The 21,761-nt window shown below is 26.1% G+C and overlaps 1 protein-coding gene across 1 annotated transcript; it reads left to right on the top strand.

Moving 5' to 3' along the window:
• Positions 1-12,831: 12,831 nt before the first annotated feature.
• On the top strand, positions 12,832-20,223 carry LOC103579287 (uncharacterized). The gene is made up of 5 exons (XM_053741338.1): positions 12,832-12,930; positions 13,665-13,949; positions 14,037-14,096; positions 18,004-19,396; positions 20,048-20,223. The coding sequence occupies exons 1-5, from the start codon at positions 12,832-12,834 to the stop codon at positions 20,221-20,223; spliced, it is 2,013 nt and encodes a 670-aa protein (XP_053597313.1).
• Positions 20,224-21,761: the final 1,538 nt, after the last annotated feature.

The following is a 21,761-nucleotide window of genomic DNA, read 5'->3' as shown; positions in this document are numbered from 1 at the left end:
TTCAGGAAATTATTGTTTGCACCCCGTTTTTTTTTTTTTTTTTTTTTTTTTCAGAATTTATAAATTTCTTTTCTAGAGGCCATTACACTCTGTAGGACATTATTATTTTGGATGTCTTCGGACAATATGGATTTTTTAATGTTAATGTGATACTTTACAATTGTGTTTTCTAAACGTAGGACACATGCATTCAAAGTTTTTAAAGTAGGGAATAAAATGTTTAAAAAGCAAAAGGTACTCTATCCTTTTTTCGATATTTTTCCAACTTTTCTTCCTACTTTCAAATGTTTTTTGGATGCTTTCCCGTATATTTTTTGAAAATTTTTCTTAATTTTTTTACAAGCCTTTTACAAAAAAATTCCGAATAGTTGTCGGTAAATATTAAAACTATTCAAAACACATTCACAAATTTTCTACAAACATTTACAAAGGTTTAAAAAAATACGAAAAACCGCGGAAAAAGTACAAAAATTTATCATTATTTTAAGTCCTGCATTTGGACATCGATATTTTTCATACTTTTTTCGTATAAGTAGTTTTTACACGGGCTGTAATGAGTTAAAAATGATCAGTATAGTTATTGAATCTTAACGTTATGAATAAAATCTTATCATTATTATTGTAATAAATTTAACGTTTTATGTACAAAATTTATAATAATAAATAGGCATGAACAAAAATAGAAAATGCAAATTCAGTTTTCGTTATTTTGTTATTTATTTCATTTATTTTATATTATATCATGTTTCATGTATTTTAAATTTATATTTTAAGATGTCACATGTTACATTTGAGACTATATTATTGAACGCTCATGACAATTAAAAAATATTAAGCTATTTTGTATTAAATATATAGTATATAATAATTATATTAAATATATTAAACCTTCGGATTATATAAAATCTAATAAATTATTATTTATTATTGATAACGACAAGAACATAAGTAATTGCTAAGATATAAATATCACGTCACCAATTCATAAAGGAATTATTTATTTATGCGCCCTATTGGATTTAGTCACCAAGTTCAACTAAAAGGACGTATAATTGTTTAGTTATCGCTAATCATATTTTTAACTTAGTTTAAAACTAAAATTTGAGAAAACAATTTTGAAAGCCAATAGGGCGTATAGTTTTAGCTATATGCCCTTTTGATTTTCGAACTTTTTTTTTTTTTTTTCCAATTTGCAGCTATGCAATAATTCTGCAAAACGATTGGCCATGAAAAAAAAAAATTATACACAATTTTAACTTTGGAAAAATCTCGAAAGCCAAAACGGCGTATAAAAGTATATCTTTTCAGAATCAGTAAAGCGATATTTTGTTTATTTATTTATTTTTTTTGCCCCTACTATTGCCCGTCCTAGATACTTATTTAAGTTGCGTGTCTCCATATCAAAAATATCACGACCTAAATTTCTTTTCTTCAAAAATTTTTCATAATGATTTAATAATACAAGTTTTTTTCGGGGTGATAATTTTTTTTTGTCAACAGTATTTTTTTGGATTCTAACCGTTCGTCTGGCTAGTTGTTTGTTCTGTTGTCGTCGTTGTTGTTGTTCATAGATGACATTTTGTCGTTGAGCCATTTGCAACCGTCGGTTTAATTTTTTCATTTCATCTTCTAGCCTCTTGTTTTTGATTGTTAACTCTCCGATTGGGGTCGTCTCAGTGATGTTATCGGGTTCCTGAAAAATAATATTTTACATATTATAAATTTTTACATATCATATATTATTTAAATTTAGAATACTTTTAGTTTTAATAAATTTTTTGCCAGATCAAAATATCGAGCCTTACATGAACTTAATTGATACTCAATGAGTCTTCAATAGAACTAATCGAGACTAAGCTTTTTACATTCTATTGATACAATGAATTTAAGAAAATTCTTGTCTCTTCTAATCGTTTTTGGGCTAGTAATGTAGCAGCTTAAGTTATATACATATGTTGAACACAAAATATTGATTATATTGACTTGGTTAAAAGTTTTAAACTTATAAGATATATAGAGTAAATTTACTACCTATATCTAAATTATTTTAAACTTTTGAAATCAATATTATCGATATTTTCTATCTAACGAATGACTTACAGTATCATATTACTAGCTTAAAAAATATTCGAAAAGACGAATTTTTCCAGACTCATTCTAAGCTATAGTTCGTTATTTTATAGATCAATACATTATCAAACGTTGGTTTATTCTCAGCTTCTTGAGCTTTTTTTTAAGAATATTAAAAAACCGACAATGTCTTACAAATGACGCCACATAAATTTAAGTTCTTAATATTGATATCGAGAGATGACGGTTGGTTAATTTCTATTTTTTATTAAGTAAGATGGATGGAAATTCATAACTTGCCAAGATATTCAATGTTAAAGTTGATTCATTTCAAAGAATTCGTTCTTATCTCTTATTAATTTTATAATATGGTGATCAATGAAAATTAAGAATTATTCAATACATATTTTTGTATAGAATCAGATGCTCTACAAACGTATGATTACAAACTTTCGCTATTCTTATTACTTCTCAGATATTAGCTCGTGGAAATAACATTGTCTAAAATTGTTAATATTTTCCGATTTTCATCTATATTTTTATTATATTTCGTTGCAATACAAAATTTTTTTTTCGTTAAAAATATAATATGAATATTAATAAGGTCGAATTATTATTAAGTTAATATAAACTAACTATTATGAACTCAGAGAATACTACATATTATGTTTTTTATCTGAACTGTAGTTGGTACTTAAAAATTGAAATTGATTTAATTTAGTAACATACTTTTTAGTTAATTTCTAATTTTTTCCATTAATTACCGACTTCAATTTGTTCAATCATTTTGTTATTCTATTAATAATTGAAAAAAAAAATTACATTTTAAGAAAGCTCGATTTTTTCTGAAATTCAAGTCGATTTAATACTAATTTTTTTTTTCTTGCGGTTAAAAATCAAAATAAAAAATAATAACTCATTGACCAAAAAAAAAAAATTAATAAAAAAATGTAAAAGCTTTCGATATGAAAAAAAATTAAAATAGAATAATTATCGTAGAAATTTACGTTTGGGACAGAAACAAAATTTTTTTGGTAACTGATTAATAAAAAAGTAATTCACCTTGTAAAAGTCAATTACCAACAGAGAAAATTGCAAATGAATAAGAATGTATTACGAAATTAAATCTATTTCAATTTTTAATGGTCAATTAAAACTCAGATTTATAATGTGTTGTATTCTCTGAGTTCGTAATCATCATTAAGTATTTATTTCATATTTATTTAAACTATTATTAATCATAATATGATAATTTGACCTTCTTGTACAGAATACGCATATTCGATTTTTCGATGTTTTTTTTCAAAAACAAAAAAATATAATCTCTTCTTATACAGTCAAATATAACTACAAATAATTATTCATACATTGTGCACAATAATTTAAGACTAATCGTTATTATAAATATCTGGCCATAGTTATAAATAAAAATGATGTAATTATCACATGCTCATAAATAATCATTGGGCTGTTTAATTTATAAGCGATTTTTTTTCTTATCTTACCAGAAAAACTGTTAAAGAAAAAAGAAAAAACGATTTCTGGTGGAGAAAAAAAGTTTTAAGTGAATAATAGGCTTGACGAATTAAAAGTTCGATTTCCCATGCAAATTTTTTTTTTTTGGTTTCAACTTTATTCTTCGTCATAAAAAAAAATTTTTGTTAAAATTGAGTTTTTAGCTCTTGCATGACATACAATTTACTTAAAAAAAAACTCAATACGAGTCAAATCTATAGGATCAATTATTCTCAAGTTCTAGAGCTTGAAAGGCAACTTCAGTGAAAATTGACGTAAAATCGCCTGTAATTAAAAAAAATTTTCAACTTCTCGGTAAGAAAATTGCAAATTTTCAAAAACTTGGGAAGTTATTGGTTTCAGTCCAATTTTCGAAAATCGAACTTCTAAGAGATTTTGACGTTTTAAAGTTCTAAAAAGCTATTCTGACTAATGTCAAGATGATGTCTGAGTGCATGTATGTATGTATGTACGTATGTAAATATCTATAACTATTGTACAGGTGAACCGATTTTGATCGTCAAGGTGTCATTCGACGCGATTTGTCAATATCTAAAAGCTGAGAAAAAATTGAGCTTGATCGGTAAAGCTCGTTCAGAGACATTCCAAAAATTAAATTTTTTCTAAAATGTTTTTTTCGGATAACTTTTTACGGGCTCGATGGATTGATTTTGAAGTCAACTGAGCTCTGAAGCTTCATAAGCCGCGTTGAATGCCACCTCAACCATTAAAATCGGTTCATTCGTTCAAGAGAAATCGTTGTCGAAAGAACTAAAAAAAAATTTTTTTTTTGTATTTTCCAAATTACTCAAAAACGACTAGATAAATCAATTTCACAATTTCATCAACTCTAGAACTCATTAAATTGCGTTGATTGCCACCTCAACCGTCTCAATCGGTTTATTCGTTCGAGAGATATTGTTGGAGAAAAAATGGTAAAAAACGTTTTTTTTTTTAAAACAAAGACATACAAAAGTATTTTCGACCTCGAAGAGCTCGAAAATGTATTTACAACAATTTTTCGAGCTCAAGGAGCTCGAAAACGGCGGGAAATTTTTGGGCTGGCCCGCAGGGTCAACTGACAGACCGATTTTTTGTTAATTTTTAACTGTAAAATTCATGCATTTAAATACCATGAGCGAAAATTTTAATAAACAAATTTTTAATTATAAATAAAGCATATTTTTAATAAATTTATAAAATCAGATATTTTTTAATTTTTACCTTAAAAATTATTGCTCGGAATTAAATCTTATGAATTACTAAAACTATTATAATTGATGTAATTTGTTTATTAAAATTAAGAGCTGTTGTATTCAAATGTATGAATTAAAAAGTGAAAAAATTCAGGAACTATACATTTTATAATACAAGTGATTTTAAGACAATTTTCACTGAAGTTTAATTTTCAAGCTCTGTGACTAGAGAGTAATTGGTGGTGTAGACTTGACTCTTTTTAACATTTATATTAAATTGTATGCTCTACAAGAGCTTAATAGTTATATCTGAAGATTGGGACGTTTTTCCCCAACAAAAAAAAATTTTTGATTTCCTATTTAAATAACATGAAAAAAAAATTTTTTTTAGTTTGTTATTATTTACCTCGGCAATGGCTTATTGTACGAATAAGTCCAGCAAACATTTTTGTAAGGAATTTAACGCTCTACCAAAAAAAACTCTTTATTCATTTTTCAATAAATCCGTCTGATCAAAAGTTATTGGAGCTCGAAGTCGAGTTAAGATAAATTTCAAGATTTTTTTACATTGCCGGCGAAACTATTGAACTTATCGAAAAATGTCATCGAATTTTTTTGTTGAGAATTCTATTTCTTACAAATTATCATTGATAAATTTTTTTTAAATTCTGCATTGTTTTCTAGTTATTTCCAATTTAATGCCAATCTCTTAAAATCGATCTAAAATCTATTTTTTCAAGGGCTTGTCATTCAAATGAAAATCACTGAAAAAAAAAAAAAAAAAAAAAACGGAATTTAAAAAAAATTAAATTGAGATCATTTTTAGGAAATATAATTGTCTACAAAAAAACTTGACTTCGAGCTTCAATAACTTTTGAACAGATGGATTTATCGAAAAATGGTAAGGGAGTTTTTTTGTAGAACGTTAAAATTCCCTACAAAAATGTATACTGAGCTTATGGGTACAATGAGCCATTGCCGAGGTAAAAAATTCAAAATAAGAAAAATTTTTTTTCCATGTTATTTAAATGGGAAATTAAAAATCACGAAGCGCCACCTCTTAATATTAATATTAAGAGCTCAAACTATCAGATTTTTTTTTTATCATCTTTAACGATATTTTCAAGGTAACTAAAAAAAAAAATATTACTTCTTTTTATTGGCCCACCCGAATACGGTTAAGTTCATCAAAAAAATTATAAGAGACCTTCTTTGTAGAGCATTCGATTTTTTAGAAAAATACGTTCAGGTCGTTTCAATTTATTGATCTGTTATAAAATTTTAAGGTTAAAAAAAATAAATTTCCTATGTTATTTCAATAGGAAATCTTATTTAAGCAAGCACGCGTATTGTAGTTGAGTTAAAGAAGTACTTGGTACACAATTTTTTTATGTTTAACGACGTAATTTTCGTATAGGATCGAAAAAAAAACCGATTTTGTTTAGCGCAGTCACAGTCAACTACCTGTAATAAGTCTGTGACTTCATAAGCCTCTTCCCCTTAATCAGGAATTACTGAGTCCAAACAGCTTTCCCCACTTAACCACTCTAAAGAGTTTCGTACTAGAGAAACCGTTTGAAGCCTCCGTTCAAATTGTCAAAAGTATAAACTAAGAATAAGAAATAATAAGCAATTTAATGATGAAAAAAAATTTACTATTTAACATGTTTCACGGAGAATAATGTAATCAATAGCAAATAAAATATAATTTATGATTAATAATTTTAATCATGAATTACATGCAAAGCTTCTGTTACAATTTAAAAGTTTTATTGAACATCAAGTTCATCAATAAAATTGTTATTTTTATTATTACTGTAATTAATTCAGTTATCGTTATAATTTTTTGCATTAAAATTATTATTAGTATAAAAAGATAAGTATTCATTTTAGCGGTATAAGCATCAGAAAAAGCGGGATGGTCGCGTATGTAACAAAATGTAAATATGACGTTTAAAATCAGATGAAATAAAACAGACTTATAACGGGTAGTCGAGAACAAAACTAAATTCACGATAGTGGGAAGAGTGAAATTCCAAAAAAAATTTCTTCTGCATATCCTAAACCAGGCTTATGACGGATAGTCAATTTTGAATTTTTTGTAACTTTTTTATTTCTTTAGAATAAAACGGTCATATATGTAATTTAAATTTATATACCTTATCTATTGCATCATCAGTTTCCATCGGCCTGCCACTAATATCGTTTGCATGTTCTCCAACTATATCAGGATCATCATTATTAGGCTCTTCTCCAATTATACTTTCTCTTTCACTTAGTCCATCTTCAATATCATTTTTGTCTGACAATTCTTCTTCTTCATCACTTGATATTTTATCATCTTCTTGATTTCTATTTTCTTTTTCGCTATCTTTGTTACGTTTATTGTTGTAAGCTCTTAAAATCTCATCACTTCTCTGCTTATTCACATTAACTTTTTTGTTTGCCTGAAACTATAAAAATATCATATGTTAAATTTTGTTTTCTAATAATATTCTGATATTCGAGTCAGATTCATTACTTTGCGTATGTGCTTAGCCATAGCCACTTCTGAATATTCGTCTTCTGAGGACTCACTTAGTGAAGATTTGTTAAATTTTGGACGCCGTATTCGCTTAGTAGAATTACTCAATTCCTCCTCAGTATCTAATATTAAATAAATAAGTTCAATTATTATTTCATACTAAAATAAATAATTCTCAGTTGTAAATATAATGTATAATTTATATTTGAACTTGGTGCATTTATTTTTATCGAAGCGTACAAATGTCCATCTCAATACTTACAATAAAAAGGTGGCATATACTCGTAGAAATTTTTCATTTTTAATGACAAATTATTATATACCTAAACATCGGAACGTTTTTCACGCAACGAAAATGAACAAAAATAATGTAATTCAACTACGTAAGAGGTAGTTCGTGAGGTTGAGAGTGGCCAAAGATTTTCAGCTGAAACACCAGCATCTGTATGCGAAACATTTCGAAAATCTAGTCATCAAGTAAATTTTTTACTAATTTTCTTTTTTCGTTGCGCGAAAAACGTTCGATCTTTAAGTACATGAATTATTTAGAGATCTACTATCAACCCATAAAAAATCAATCCTGTGATAGCATGAGGGTGTATGAGTAGTCATGTTTCATTTTTTTATTAACAATACACGTCGGTATAGTAGATTTTTGCTTTCCGTGGCATAAACCATAAAAAAAGTTCTCCCTAAATTTTAAAGAACATATTTTTCTTTGGGAATAGAATTATTGGAAAGATAGTTTTCAAATGAAAACAAGAATATTCTTGCAAGAAACGTTATTTCTTATGAAAAATATCTGACATTTTATTTTATCAAGACTGAAAAAAGTTACAGAGGTATGAATGCCAAAAAAAAAAATCAAAATGTAAAAAATTCTAAATTGATTAAGGTTTTTTTAGGCAGTCAAAAAAATTGATTTTTAATTGTTTTCTTTTCCTTAAATTCTATTCATAGAAAATCACATGATTTATTAGAAAATAATTTTAAAATATTCAAAGGCTTTAACGATGGATAAAAAAAATTAAGAAAATATTTTTTTTCGGTACATTTGTTACTAAATAAAAAAAGTCCAAGTAATTTTTTTAACTGTGAAAACAAAAAATTTTAATATTGTTTACACTATTATTTTTGTTAAAATTCAAAGTTCTTTCATTTTACTCCCGAATATTTTTTCTATAATCATTTTAGAATTTTTTTTTTTTTTGGGAATAAAATTACCTGCAAAAATTACGGTTTTTAATTGGAATAAAACAATTTGTTTTTATTTTTTACTATGCAAAACAAAAATCAAAAATTTTTATTTATATTAGAATAAGTCAGGGAATCTCGATTTTTGACAGCTTAATTTTTTTTGTGTGATCTGGCTCTGGTAAAAAATTTTATTGAAATCTCAAATTAATTTTCAGCCTAGAAGAATTCATAACAAAAAAAAAAAATTACTTATTCAGACACCTTAATATATATGTATATATATATATATTTATATATATATATATATATATATATATATATATATATATATATATGTATATATATCTTCAAATCTCAAAACTTTCTTGGGGATTAAAACCAATCTTCTTATAAGACCGCTCGATATCTCGAAAATCAAGCTGGCGCTTTACAAGTTCTTTTTCTCATTTAAAAAATATACGTAAAAATTCTTATTTTCATTTTTTGAAGCAAAATTTAATGAAAAAATGTTCTTTCCAATTTTTATTTTCATACGTTTATAAATAATCATATTCCGGAAAATTGATTTTATCGAGTTATTGATACAGATAAAAAAAAAGAATTAATTCATACGGTAATAAATTACTTTTTTACTTTGAAAGCTCGACAATTTTTACTTTCTTTTATTTTACAAGCATGTTAAAATAATAATTTTTTTACTGAAAAAGATATTTTCTATAAAAGATAGCAAATTCTAAGTAAAAAGAAAAAAAAATACCGCCAATTATACAAAAAAAAACAAGAATTACACATAAAAAAAGTATGATCCTGATATTAACGGACAATTATTAATTTACGGATATTTTTTTAAATAAATGAATGGAAGAAAAATAAAAATACGCACATGTAGAAAATTTTAAAAAACCAGGATGCAATTTTTTGAAATATCTTTGTTGTATAATTTATGGTTTCAAAAAAAGTCAGAAAATTATTAGACACCTGCTAACTTCCATATTCTGAATATTATATTCTTAATAATCTGTACATTAATAATAATAATCCGAAGAAAAAAACAAATATAGTGTTTGTGAAAATAAAGAACGGTTTATTAATGACTGACTAAATGTACTGCTGTATGATCTAGCAAGCTTGGCTTTCATTTTTAAAAAATTTTAATTTGTTTTCACAAAAAAATCAATTTGGACAGTTCCCATTTGCTGCGTAAGTACAACAAAGATAGCAACAAAAGTTATCAATATATTTTTATAAATCTAATTTATATTGTGTTGAAATTAATTCGTTCAACTTGTATAGAAATTATTATGCAAATAAATTTGAGCAGAAAAGAGTAGGATTTTTTATCAACATAAATATTTTTTTTAGTTGAATTTTCCTGACTTTTTAGAAATGAATCTTTTAACACATTACAAAAGATTTAAAAATAAAAATTTATTAAATGGTAAAAATAATTAATTACTTGATCACTTTATGATCATGAAGTTTGCAGACAGTTAACAATTTCCGGATTTTATTTTTCAACAATTCAACTCTTGAAAAAAAAGAATGTAAAAAATTAAAAAAAAAACTACAAGTGAAATTTTTTTAAATAATATTTTTTTTTTAATTTATAATTTTTAATCAATTTAAAAAATTATTAGACGTCCGCTAACTTCAACTTCATCATCACTTTCATTAAATATAGCCTTTTTTATTAATTTAATAAATTAATGCAAAATTTTTACCTGCAGTGTTCAATATTAGGCATTTATAAAATTTTCCTTGGTCATTATATGAATATACCTTGCTTTTTGTTAAAGAATTAAACTGATCGAAGTCCTTTATATAATTTGTCTCAACGACAAGTCTTTTCTCAATTGATGGAATTTCAATCAAAGCAAATGCCATGATAATTTCAGATGCTGCTGTTTGCTCGAAGTGGTCAAGTCAGTAGTCACCGCAGTACTAACGACAATTTACTGTCGCTGTTGGTGCTACAGTGTTAAAACTTAAAAACAAAACACTACCCTTATGCTCCCTGCCACGGTTTGTATATTAGTGGTTTCCACTCGAATGTGTGCGTCTTTAAACTCACACATAGGTATACTTTCTGTCTTTTGCTACTATATTACACGCATATTATAACTAGAAGGAGAACAATGGTAGTTAAGTTTATATATATATATATATATCCGTGAAATACATTTAAGAAGAAAGTGTCTCTTAAGTATAAAAAAAGTATATTAAGAATGCATGAAAAATATATGTACAGATGTGTGTATAAAAAATATATTTCACCGATTTTCGTATATATATTAAATGTCATTCAAATATATTAAAAATATATCTTAGAATATATTAAAATACATGTATGAAAATATAATATATATTTCAAATATAGAAAAAAATCATTTTTATTATATTTTTTTCCTTATGTTGTTGGTTAAATTAAAAATATTTTTTTAATATTTTTATAATTATATTTTCTTATATATATTTTTTATAAGATATATTTTTAATATATTTAAATTACATTTAAAATATATACGAAAATTAGCCAAAAGTTAGCTGTTAAAAATATATTATTTATTTGTATCATATATATATTTTTTTTACAAATTTTTTTCATGGGGATATATATATATATATATATATATATATATATATATATATATATTGAGTACCATTGCCTATCGATATCGAATATGTTAGTATCGTCTCATCTCATTGTTCTCGACTCTCGCGGTAACATTACAACAGAAAGTGTGTGTGTTTAATATATATTCATTACTGGGCGCGAATTTCAGGTAAGTATCGTTGCTTCTTTATAAATAAATAAATAATTAATCAATACGTTGATAGAATAATTTTTTTATTTTTTCGAGACAAATAAATTTACTTTAATAGAGTAAAACTAATTAAAATAAAACTTGTCTACTTTCGGATCAAGGAAATTCATAAAATAAAAAATACGGTATTTGAATTTTTTGTAAATCAAAGGGGTCAATCATTTTTTTTCTTTGTAATTTTAGGTAGAATTTTTTTAATAATCATAAATACATTTTTCTTTTTATTTTAAAGTAACATATTAAACATAACAGTAATATATTAACATATTAATATATTAAACTTGAAATTGATCTGCATGCAAAAAATGCAAATACAAAAGCGTATGCATTCTACTAATTTTGAATTTTTACTTTTTAATAATTTTATTTTTTTACGTATAACTTGATTTAAAAAAAAAAAAAATACTTTTTAAAGAGTTTGATTTTTCTTTGATGTCGGTATAAAAATTAATGTTATAATTAAAGTATTATGATCCTAAAATTAGCAGACAGTCAACAATTTTTTTATTTAATTTTTTAATAATTAAATTTTAAAAATAAAGAAAAAAAAAACGAAAAATATGCATATGAAGAAAAAGAAAGAAATTAAAAATTAAATTGCTAAAATATTTTTTTTTTATAATTGATCGTTTTGCAAATGTTCTAAAGTTATCAGTCGTCGGTTAATTTCAGTATTATATTATATTTATTAAAATTATTTTAAGGAGTCATTTTTTTATTTGTAAAGAAATGTTACCAAAAAATAACAACAAAGAGTAAGCAATTTCATTTTAAACATAATTTTTTTTGCGTTTTCGGTTTATTGTAAAGTAACCCAAGTGGAAAAACAAAATTGTTGAATTTATGTTAAATTTAATTTCAGAATCAGTTACATGATAACAAATTGTCGCCTTAAATTAAAAAGAAAAAGTCAACAATTTTTTTTTGTGTCGCTTGGGATTTCCCAAATGTCTGAGCTTCGGACGTCTTACACTTATAGTTAAAGCTATATATATATATATATATATATATATCGTAGTGTCTAAAGATACAGAAAAAAACCTGTGTCGGAATAGCCTATCGTGTGACACGTTATTGTGACGCACGCTCATCCCTTATATATAGTATTTCTGTACACTTATCTATGTTGTATATATATATATATAGTTTGGCGCGTCATTCGGCCACTGTGGTAGCGTGTTCCAGTATTCGGTCATTCGGTAACTCAGTAATGGGACTCAGTATACCCCCGCACGTGCTTACAATAAGTCGTAGTTCTTGTTTTTTTAAATCGTAAACGCTACTTTTCTTAATAGCTTGTTTTGCAATACGTATATATACATATATTTTTTTTTAATTGTTCAAAACTAATTTTTGTAATTTCAACTATATATAGACCGGTAAGTTTTATTTATTAAATATTTTTATTTTTGTAATAGATAATATAATCTTTATATCTGAACAAAGTTATTGTGATTTCATTATTTATTTTATGCACAGAAGCCGTTAATAATTGGGATTTGAGATGCGTCGAGGTCCATATAAGAAGTATTTACACCGCTACGGCGACGGTGTAATTCCTCGTTCAACTAATTACAAACAATTACAACGGCTCCGTGAAACTGTACGTATAAGTTATCTGTAACGTTTTTTTTTTATTTTTTAATAATAATAAGTTGACAGACCCTAAAAGCGATTAGTGTTTGACACTGTCGTAAGAAATTTATTTAAAAAAATAGCAATAATTATGCCGATAAAATGATCAGAAATCTAACACGTTTAATATTTGGGCCAACATATTCCGATTACAATTAAATTTACAGACAATTTTAAAATGAGGATTGGTGCGTATCTTGAAATTAAATTTCCTTTCTAAAATTTTTTTTTTCATGTCCGTTTATTTTTTTTTTTTTCATTTATTAATTTCATTTTAATGTCTTATACTAGATCAAGTTCCCGGCTGCTACTAACTTAGGTGTTTGAATATTTGTATTTATACCTATAGGTATACATAAACGCGGATTGAGCACAGATACTTACATGCGTTGCCACAATAAAAAAATATCTGGGCATTGGTTGGTCCTGCGCGCCAGCCCCAAAACTTCGCGTAGTTGCTATTTGAAAGTGTCTTTAAATATTTATGAAAGTTAGACATTAATCTTAAGTTTGTATATAAAATATTATAAAAAAAATTATTTCCTGAAATTATGTATTTAAAATCCTTAGTTTCATTTATACACATTATCTAAATCCATTAACACTATCAAGCAATGTAAGATTAAAAATAGCAAAAAGGATTAAAGTTGATTTATAGAGCTGAGCATTTGACTAATTCTTTTTTCATTTAATATCTTACAGTTCGAAAATGATTTTACTGATGTTCCTACCGAAACTGTTGATATTATTACACAGTCTGCAACAATAAATGAAACTGAAACAATTGTAGAACCTGCCGATCACCAAAGCTTACATATGCCAAATATAAATAGGAATTTAAGACTTTGTGAGGACAACGAAATAAATCAAGGTCATAAAAATTTGTGGATTCATAATCAAAACAATGAAGGATTGAAGAATGAAGAAAATTTATGGTTTTATGATGATTACAATGAACAAAGTCAAGAAGATGAAATTTGGTTTGATGTAAGTTTCCGCACATATTTTTTTTTTATAAACATTTATTTTTAAAAAAAAAACCTCAATTATTTATCATTTTTATATTATTTTTAGGCAGAAGAATCGGGATCGATTGAATTTCCTCACGAGAATTTTAATGATGAAGATAATGAGGTATGTTAAATAATACAGAGAATTGAATAAAAAATACTTAGTTGAATTAGTTAATTAATATAAACTTAGTATTGTTTACAATATGATAATTACGTGAGTTTAGAATTATGACAATCCGAAATAAAAAAATCTACACGAACAAACATACACACACACTCATACATATATTGAAAATTTTTTTTTTCATTTTCTAGCAACTATGTGAAAAAATTGTTTTTCCAATTTTTGGATTTTGAGATCTTGTGGGAAATTAAATTAAACTCTCTGCAGTAAAAGGTCTCATCGTGTTTCATACGCTTAGAGTTCTTTTAAAATATTTATTTATCTCACAAGATGGTCCGTCGTATCGTTTTGATAGAGCTCATAGAAAGATGATTACAAAGCTCAATCTAATCTAAGCTAACCTAAGTTGAGGAGAATTGAATTGAGAAAAAAAAATTTTATTTATTTTTTTATTTCGAAAAAATTTAATTGTAATTGAAATTAAAAATTTAGGCTAATTGTATCTATGTCGTTTGGGTTCGTAATCCTTCAAAATAATATTGGACTCCAAAATTTTTTTTTCAACATTAGAGCTTTACAACTTTCTCTCTATGAACTGTGTTAGAGCTATATAGATATATTGAAACGACTCTTAGACCCATTTTTAGAGATAATTATAAATTTTATTAAAAAAGCTTTAATTACACCATGATGAAAAAAAACCCTGCTAGTTAATGAATAAAAAAAAAAAATATTTTCATCCTAAAAATTCAATTTTTTCCCCATTCCCACCTCTAGAACTTTTTACTGTCAACTTGAAGCGTATGAAACAAAATACCTTTTTTGCAATGAATTAAATTTTCTACAAAATCTGGAAATTCAAAAATTGGAAAAAAAAACTTTTTTCATATAGTTATTAATAAAATAAAAAAAAAAGTTCAATGTATTTTAAATGCAGAGGAGACCCCCCCCCCCTTACGCCGGCTGAATTTTCGATACACAGAGCTAAAATGTTAAGATTTTTTTTTCTTATTAAAGTATCTTTTGAGATGTATTTAATGAAAGAAAAGATAAATTATTATTCTGACACAGTCTAATATATATTTATGTTAGACTGGGCCAAAAAAATTGACTATTTTTTTTTTTTTCGATACTATAAAAATATTATTCCTGATGACCAAAAAAAATTATTGTGCAAGTTTGAGCCCGTAATGCTGATATTGCGAGGTGTATCGTGACAACTTTTAGTTTTTTGACAGAAATTTCATATTGTACCCAAAACTTGTAAATGATCTATCTAAAAAATTTGAGCAATGTATATTCTTAAAGGAAATTGAATTCTCTACAAAAAATCTCTGTTAGTAAATTGACGTAAAACGAACTGTTTCCTTATGACCGTGCCTTAAATATTGATTTGTTTTTTAAATTCTTTGTTTCTATTTTGGATTTTTGTAACTACTAGAAATATTAAAATTTTTTCTAGTCAAGATACAAATTTGTAAAGGAAATTTAATGCTCTACGAAAAAGATCTCTTAATATTTTGTGCTAAATTCACTTTTCTAAAAGTTATTCAAGGTTAAAGTTGAGTCAAAACGACTGAAATGACCTAAATAACTTTTGAAGAAGTAAATTTAGCAAAAAATGTTAAGACACCTTTTTTGTAGAGCATTAAATTTCTTTTACAAATGTGTATCTTGACTAGAAAAAATTTCAATATTTCTAGTAGTTACAAAAGTCCAAAATAGAAACAAAGAATTTACGAAACAAATCAATATTTAAGGCACGGTCATAAGGAAACAGTTCGTTTTACGTCAATTTACTAACAGAGATTTTTTGTAGGGAATTCAATTTCCTTTAAGAATATATATTGCTCAAATTTTTTAGATAGATCATTGACGAGTTTTGGTTACAATATGAAATTTCTGTCAAAAAACTAAAAGTCGTCACGATACACCTCGCAATATCAGTATTACGGGCTCAAACTTGCACAATAATTTTTTTTGGTCATCAGGAATAATATTTTTATAGTATCGAAAGAAAAACAAATAGTCGATTTTTTTGGCCCAGTCAAATATATATATATATATATATATATATATATATATATATTTGAGAATTAGGGTGTTCCAAAAAAAAAACAAATATTTTTTTTTTAACCTGTTATGAGCTCAAAAGTTACTTTATATTATAAAAGAAATCCTCATTGAATTTCAGCCAGATATCTTTAAAAATGAGCTATTACAAAGGGGGTTCCTCTTTCTCGTTTAAAATACACGTAAAAATTTTTCATTTTAGTTTTCCGTTATTAAGACTATGAAAAAAATTTTTTTTTTAAATTTCACTTAGTATGATTTTATAGGAAATTAAAATCTCTACAAAAAAGTGCTGATGCATTGTGTACGTCAAACGAACTGGAAAAAAGTTACGGGGCTTCAAAGATCGACAAAATTTAGTTTCCTCAGTGTTTAATTTTTTTCATTATTTTTTTTTTTATTCTATCCAAAATTTTTTTTTTTCAAATTTTGACAAGCACGTTCTTATAGAAAATTTAATTTCCTACAAAAAGTATCTGATATCATATGTACGTCAAATGAATGAGGAAAAAGTTACAGGGCTTGAAATGACAACAAAAAATGAAGTTCACTTTTCGTTGACATTTAAATTCAAAAAACAAATATTTTTTAAACTTCATTTCTCGTTGACATTGAAAGCCTTGTAACTTTTTTCTCATTCATTTGACGTATATATGATATCAGGTACTTTTTGTAGGAAATTAAATTTTCTACAAGACCGTGCTTGTCAAAATTTGAACAAAAAAATTTTGATAGAATAAAAATGAAAAATAATTAACAAAAATTTAACACTGAGAAAACTAAATTTTTGTCGATCATTGAAGCCCCGTAACTTTTTTCTAGTTCGTTTGACTTCCTATGAATTTAATTTCCTATGAAATTATACAAAGTGAAATTTAAAAAAAAAATTTTTTTCATAGTTTTAATAACGAAAAACTAAAATGAAAAATTTTTATATTTTTACATTTTTTTTTTTTTAAGTTAGTAAATGTTCATTTGCAGCCTTATTACTCTCATTTCTTTACTTGTCACTTCTGTTTACTCATTTCATTTTGTAAGTGACAGTTTTAATTAACCAATTAAAATGACTAAAAATTTGTGAAAATAATATTTTTGTCTTATTTACTATTTAATAAGTTACTGTAAATCACATATTTCTCATTCTCTAACAGTTCTCCGCATGATCTGCTTGAAATTAACTTGTTTCTTAGTGGCTGGTGATACTGAATCTTAAAGTTTCGATGCAGGTAATCATGAAAAATATAGTGTGCGACTCATGATAAAACACGATTTGAGACTGCGGGTGATGTCAGCCCTCGCCTGCGGCTTGGACAGCCAACCTCACCCTAGTCTGAAAGCTTCTTGTTTCATCCCTTGTCACACAATATGCTATTTTTCATATAAAATAATGAAAGAGGCTTATATGGAATTTATTTAAATTTACTGTGCGACTATTGCTCGTTGAGATATCGATTATCAAAGCTAAAAGAATCGATTTTCATTTGAAGGCTATTATCTCAGTGACAAATTGTCGTACAAGGCTTACAAAAAAATTTAATTAAGGTTGAATAAATTCGCCAACTGACATTGGTATTAGTTAAGCTAAAAAAATTTTCCTCGGTGTGGACCCTTCAGAAAAAAAAAAAAATTTCATGAAATTACAGCCTTCCAAAAATAACAAAAATATTTCAAAAATTTTTTGTTCTTTTAATTTTTACGTTAGTGTCGATAAAACTCGATTTAAAATCCAAAGTATTTTTAACTACATAATTGAAAATTGTTAATGAAAAAAAATGAATAGAATTGTTCTAAAAAAAAAATTGTTTAATTTTATTAATTTTTAATTTTTTAGTTTCAATATGATGAACGTCGTACCAATGAAGATACATATAATCAGCCTCTCTGCAATTGTACATCAATAACGCAAGGAGAAGCGTTATTAATGACCCTTTTATTAGGAGTAGAAGAATCTTTAACGTGGAAAACCATCACTGCAATATTATCACTGATTAACACTTTGTTCGGTAAGAAGGTAGTTCTGGATTCAAAATATAAACTGTTCAAGACCTTACAATTAAATGAAAAAATTATATCCTATCATTTGTTTTGTAATGATTGCATGTTTTATTTTGGTATTCAAAAAAACTCGAATACTGAAGGATTAATGTGTGAAAATTGTGGTGATCTAGATGAACCGTCAAATATTTCATTTTTTATAACCCTTGATATGGAGACACAATTAACAGCAATACTACTGGACCCTGAAGTGCAGCAAACATTATTTGAGCATTTTGAAAATAAAAATAATTTTGTAGATAACAGCATCATTCAAAATATTACCGATGGACAAGTATACAAAAAATTATCTGAAGCGAATGGTCCATTGTCAGAAAATTATAACTTAACGTATACATTTAACACCGATGGGTGTCAAAAATCTAAGTCCAGTAAAATTTCTTCTTGGCCAATATTTGCAGTTATCAATGAATTACCTATTAAACTACAAAAAAAACACATGTTTATGTCTGGAATATGGGTTAATAATAAAGACCCAGACATGCAGTTGTTTTTAAAACCATTCGTTGATAAAGCAAATAAATTATCTGACAAAGGTATTGAATGGAAATTAAAAGATAAAGTCATAACGAGTAAATTTATTCCAATATGTGCAGTTGTGGATTCTGTTGCAAGATGCAAAATGTTAAATATGAAACAATTTAATGGTTTATATGGATGCACATTTTGTGAGCATCCTACAGATTCTGTGGATGGATCTAGAAAATATTGTATATCAACAGTAATTCCACGAGATCGCACTGATGTATCAATAAAAAAAAACATGGAACTTGTAGCTAAGAATAAATATGGGACCAGCATTATGGGTGTTTTGGGGCCATCAGCATTAATGAATTTGAATCATTTTGATATTGCTGATGGAATGTCTCCCGACTACATGCATGCTTTTTTGATAGGTGCTGTGAAGCAGCACACAAATATTATGTTAACATCATTTGGAAGAGAATATTATGTTGGTAATCCTGACCAACTGAAAGTTATAGATAAAAGATTACTGAATTTTAAACATCCAACGTGCATAACGCGGTCATCTAGAAGTATCGTTGACAGAGAAATGTGGAAAGCAAATGAATGGCGGTCATGGCTGCTTTTCTATTCTTTAATTTGTCTGAAAGGAATTCTTCCAGAAAAATATTTAAACCATCTTGCTTTGCTAGCGGAAGCATTAGGTATTATGTTGTCTGGAAAGATAAACGCTGAAGAACTGAATACGGCTGGTCTTTTGCTAATAAAATATGTTGTACTGTATCAAGAATATTTTGGTGAAGCAGCGATGACTTACAATATTCACCTACTTTTACACATGGAAAAAAGCGTACTTAATCTTGGGCCGTTATGGCATCACAATACTTTTATTTTCGAAAATGAAAATCATTTTATTTTAAAAATGCAAAAAAGTCCTACTCATTTAGCACTTCAAATTGCTAGAAGATATATGTTTGAAAAGTCACTATCATTATTGGATAAGAAATTGAATAAAAGTAATGGATTTAACATTTTTTGTGAAAGATATTTAACAGGGAGGTTGAAAACTACGTTTAAAGTAAATGGCTGTACTTTGATCGGTAAAGGAAAAAATTACGAATTGAATAAGAATGAACAGGAACTTTTCAAGACAGCGAGGAACTGTCGATCATTCAATAAATTTATATGTAACAGTAATCGATTTACCTCAAGTAATTACCGCGTGTGTCAGAAAATTAATGACTCTTTGATAGTATTGAAGAACGGAGAGATTGGTATAATAAAAAATATTTGTTATTTTGATACAGAAGCTAACGAAAAAATTTATATTTTTTATGAAGAAATCATTAAACTAGGAAAATATTTCCATGAAACAAGTCAAGTAACAGTACACAATATTGAAAAATGTAAACTCTCTCAAAATTTACGTTTGTGCGAACCAGAAATGATATTGCAACCTTGTATTTTGACTAAAATACAAGATCAATATTACGTTATTAAAATACCCAAAGGATGCTGTAAGAATGATTGAAGTTCGGTTAATTTTGTAAATGTATTTTTTTAAGTTATGTAAGTGTATCCTATCATTTATTACGTCCCTTATTAAAACACGAAGTAAAAAAAAAAAAGCTTTGTAGTAAAAGAATGATTGTATTTCGTCATGAATAGCGTGTAAATTTATTATTGAGTTATAAAACGCCACGAATGTAATGTTCAAAGTATGAGAGAATTTTTTTAAAAAAAAGCATGTTTGCGCTGATGGAAATGAGTATTTTATGATGTTGAGAATTAATATATTATAAAAGAGTATCCAATTTTTACAACAAGTATAAATTGTATTATTGACATAGTATTATAAATAAGGTAATTACTCATCGTTGAAAAAATTGTAATTTTTTTATGTACATGGTCAAAATTATCAATTGTTATTGAAACTGCTACAAAAATATGTCTGTAAAATTTATTTAAATTAATTTCTACTTTAGTAGTATTTGAAATTCGTTTGAGCTTGAATTAATTGAAATTTTAATCTAATATTTTGTTACTCAACAAAATAAATTATTTAGAAATCTATGTTGCTATTGAAAAATAAAATAACATCAAATTAAAGTAAAAAAAAAAATGCAAATATTTATATGTACAAGATTTAAGCGTGCAATAATTGATGTTGCAATAATTTTTGATGTAAAATATTAATTTGTATAAGAAAATATGTTATAAAATATATGTTTAGTACTATAACTTTAATAAAAAAAAGTTCTTTAAAACTCTTATAAATTCTGAAAAAAGTTTAAAATTATTATACCTAGCTTTAAGATTTATTTTAAAAATTTCTTTAAAACTCTGAAAAAAACTTTAAAATTCTTATACTTACCTTTGAGGTTTATTAAAAAAATTTCTTTGAAACTCTTATAAACTCTACAAAAAAGTTTAAAAGTCTTATACCTACTTTTGAGATTTATTAAAAAAATTCCTTAAAAAATCTTATAAAATCTTTCAGAAGAGTCTCAATTTGAAACATTTAAAAATGTTTAAAATACTTCTAAAGAATTTTGTACTTTTTAAAACTCTGATTTACACTTTTTCTGAGAAAATAAAACTTTTAATTTCTTATTCTGATTTTTTAAAAAATTATTCTGAGTTTCTGAAGAGAAAAATTTCCACCAGGGCAGTCAACAATAAATCGCCGTACAATAATATTAATTGCTTTTTCATTTATTTCCATGTAATGATTTGTGTATCTTAACTAACTCTTATCAATTTTACCATCATTTATGCGTTCTTGAACGATAGATTTCAAGTTCCCACTGATATTTTTACGATAGCCATTCACAACTATACAATCGTTAATGACTTTCAGTACTTGGAAGTACATTCGGTCAAAAGAAGAATCAGCAGTCAACCCGTCTTGACTTCGAATGAAAGACTCAATGCAATTATCACACCCAATAACAGATTTCATTAATTGTTGCATTATTTCATTATTTCGGGACAGATGCAGAAGTATGTTCGGTAGTATCGTTGTTGATGTTGATCCAAGCTTTGATGAATGAGCAACTAATTTTATAT

The sequence above is a fragment of the Microplitis demolitor genome, chromosome 8, assembly GCF_026212275.2.
Source record: "Microplitis demolitor isolate Queensland-Clemson2020A chromosome 8, iyMicDemo2.1a, whole genome shotgun sequence".
NCBI classification, from domain to species: Eukaryota; Metazoa; Arthropoda; class Insecta; order Hymenoptera; family Braconidae; genus Microplitis; species Microplitis demolitor.
Note: the sequence above shows the minus strand (reverse complement) of the source record. Positions and strands in the feature narration are given on the sequence as shown.

What these genes read in the sequence shown, in the direction of transcription:
- LOC103579287 (XM_053741338.1), top strand. Translation starts at nt 12,832, where the DNA reads ATGCGTCGAGGTCCATATAAGAAGTATTTACACCGCTACGGCGACGGT. An exon ending in TACAACGGCTCCGTGAAACT is followed by an intron (nt 12,931 to 13,664) that starts GTACGTATAAGT and finishes AATATCTTACAG; the next exon opens with TTCGAAAATGATTTTACTGA. An exon ending in TTTGCTAGCGGAAGCATTAG is followed by an intron (nt 19,397 to 20,047) that starts GTATTATGTTGT and finishes TCATTAAACTAG; the next exon opens with GAAAATATTTCCATGAAACA.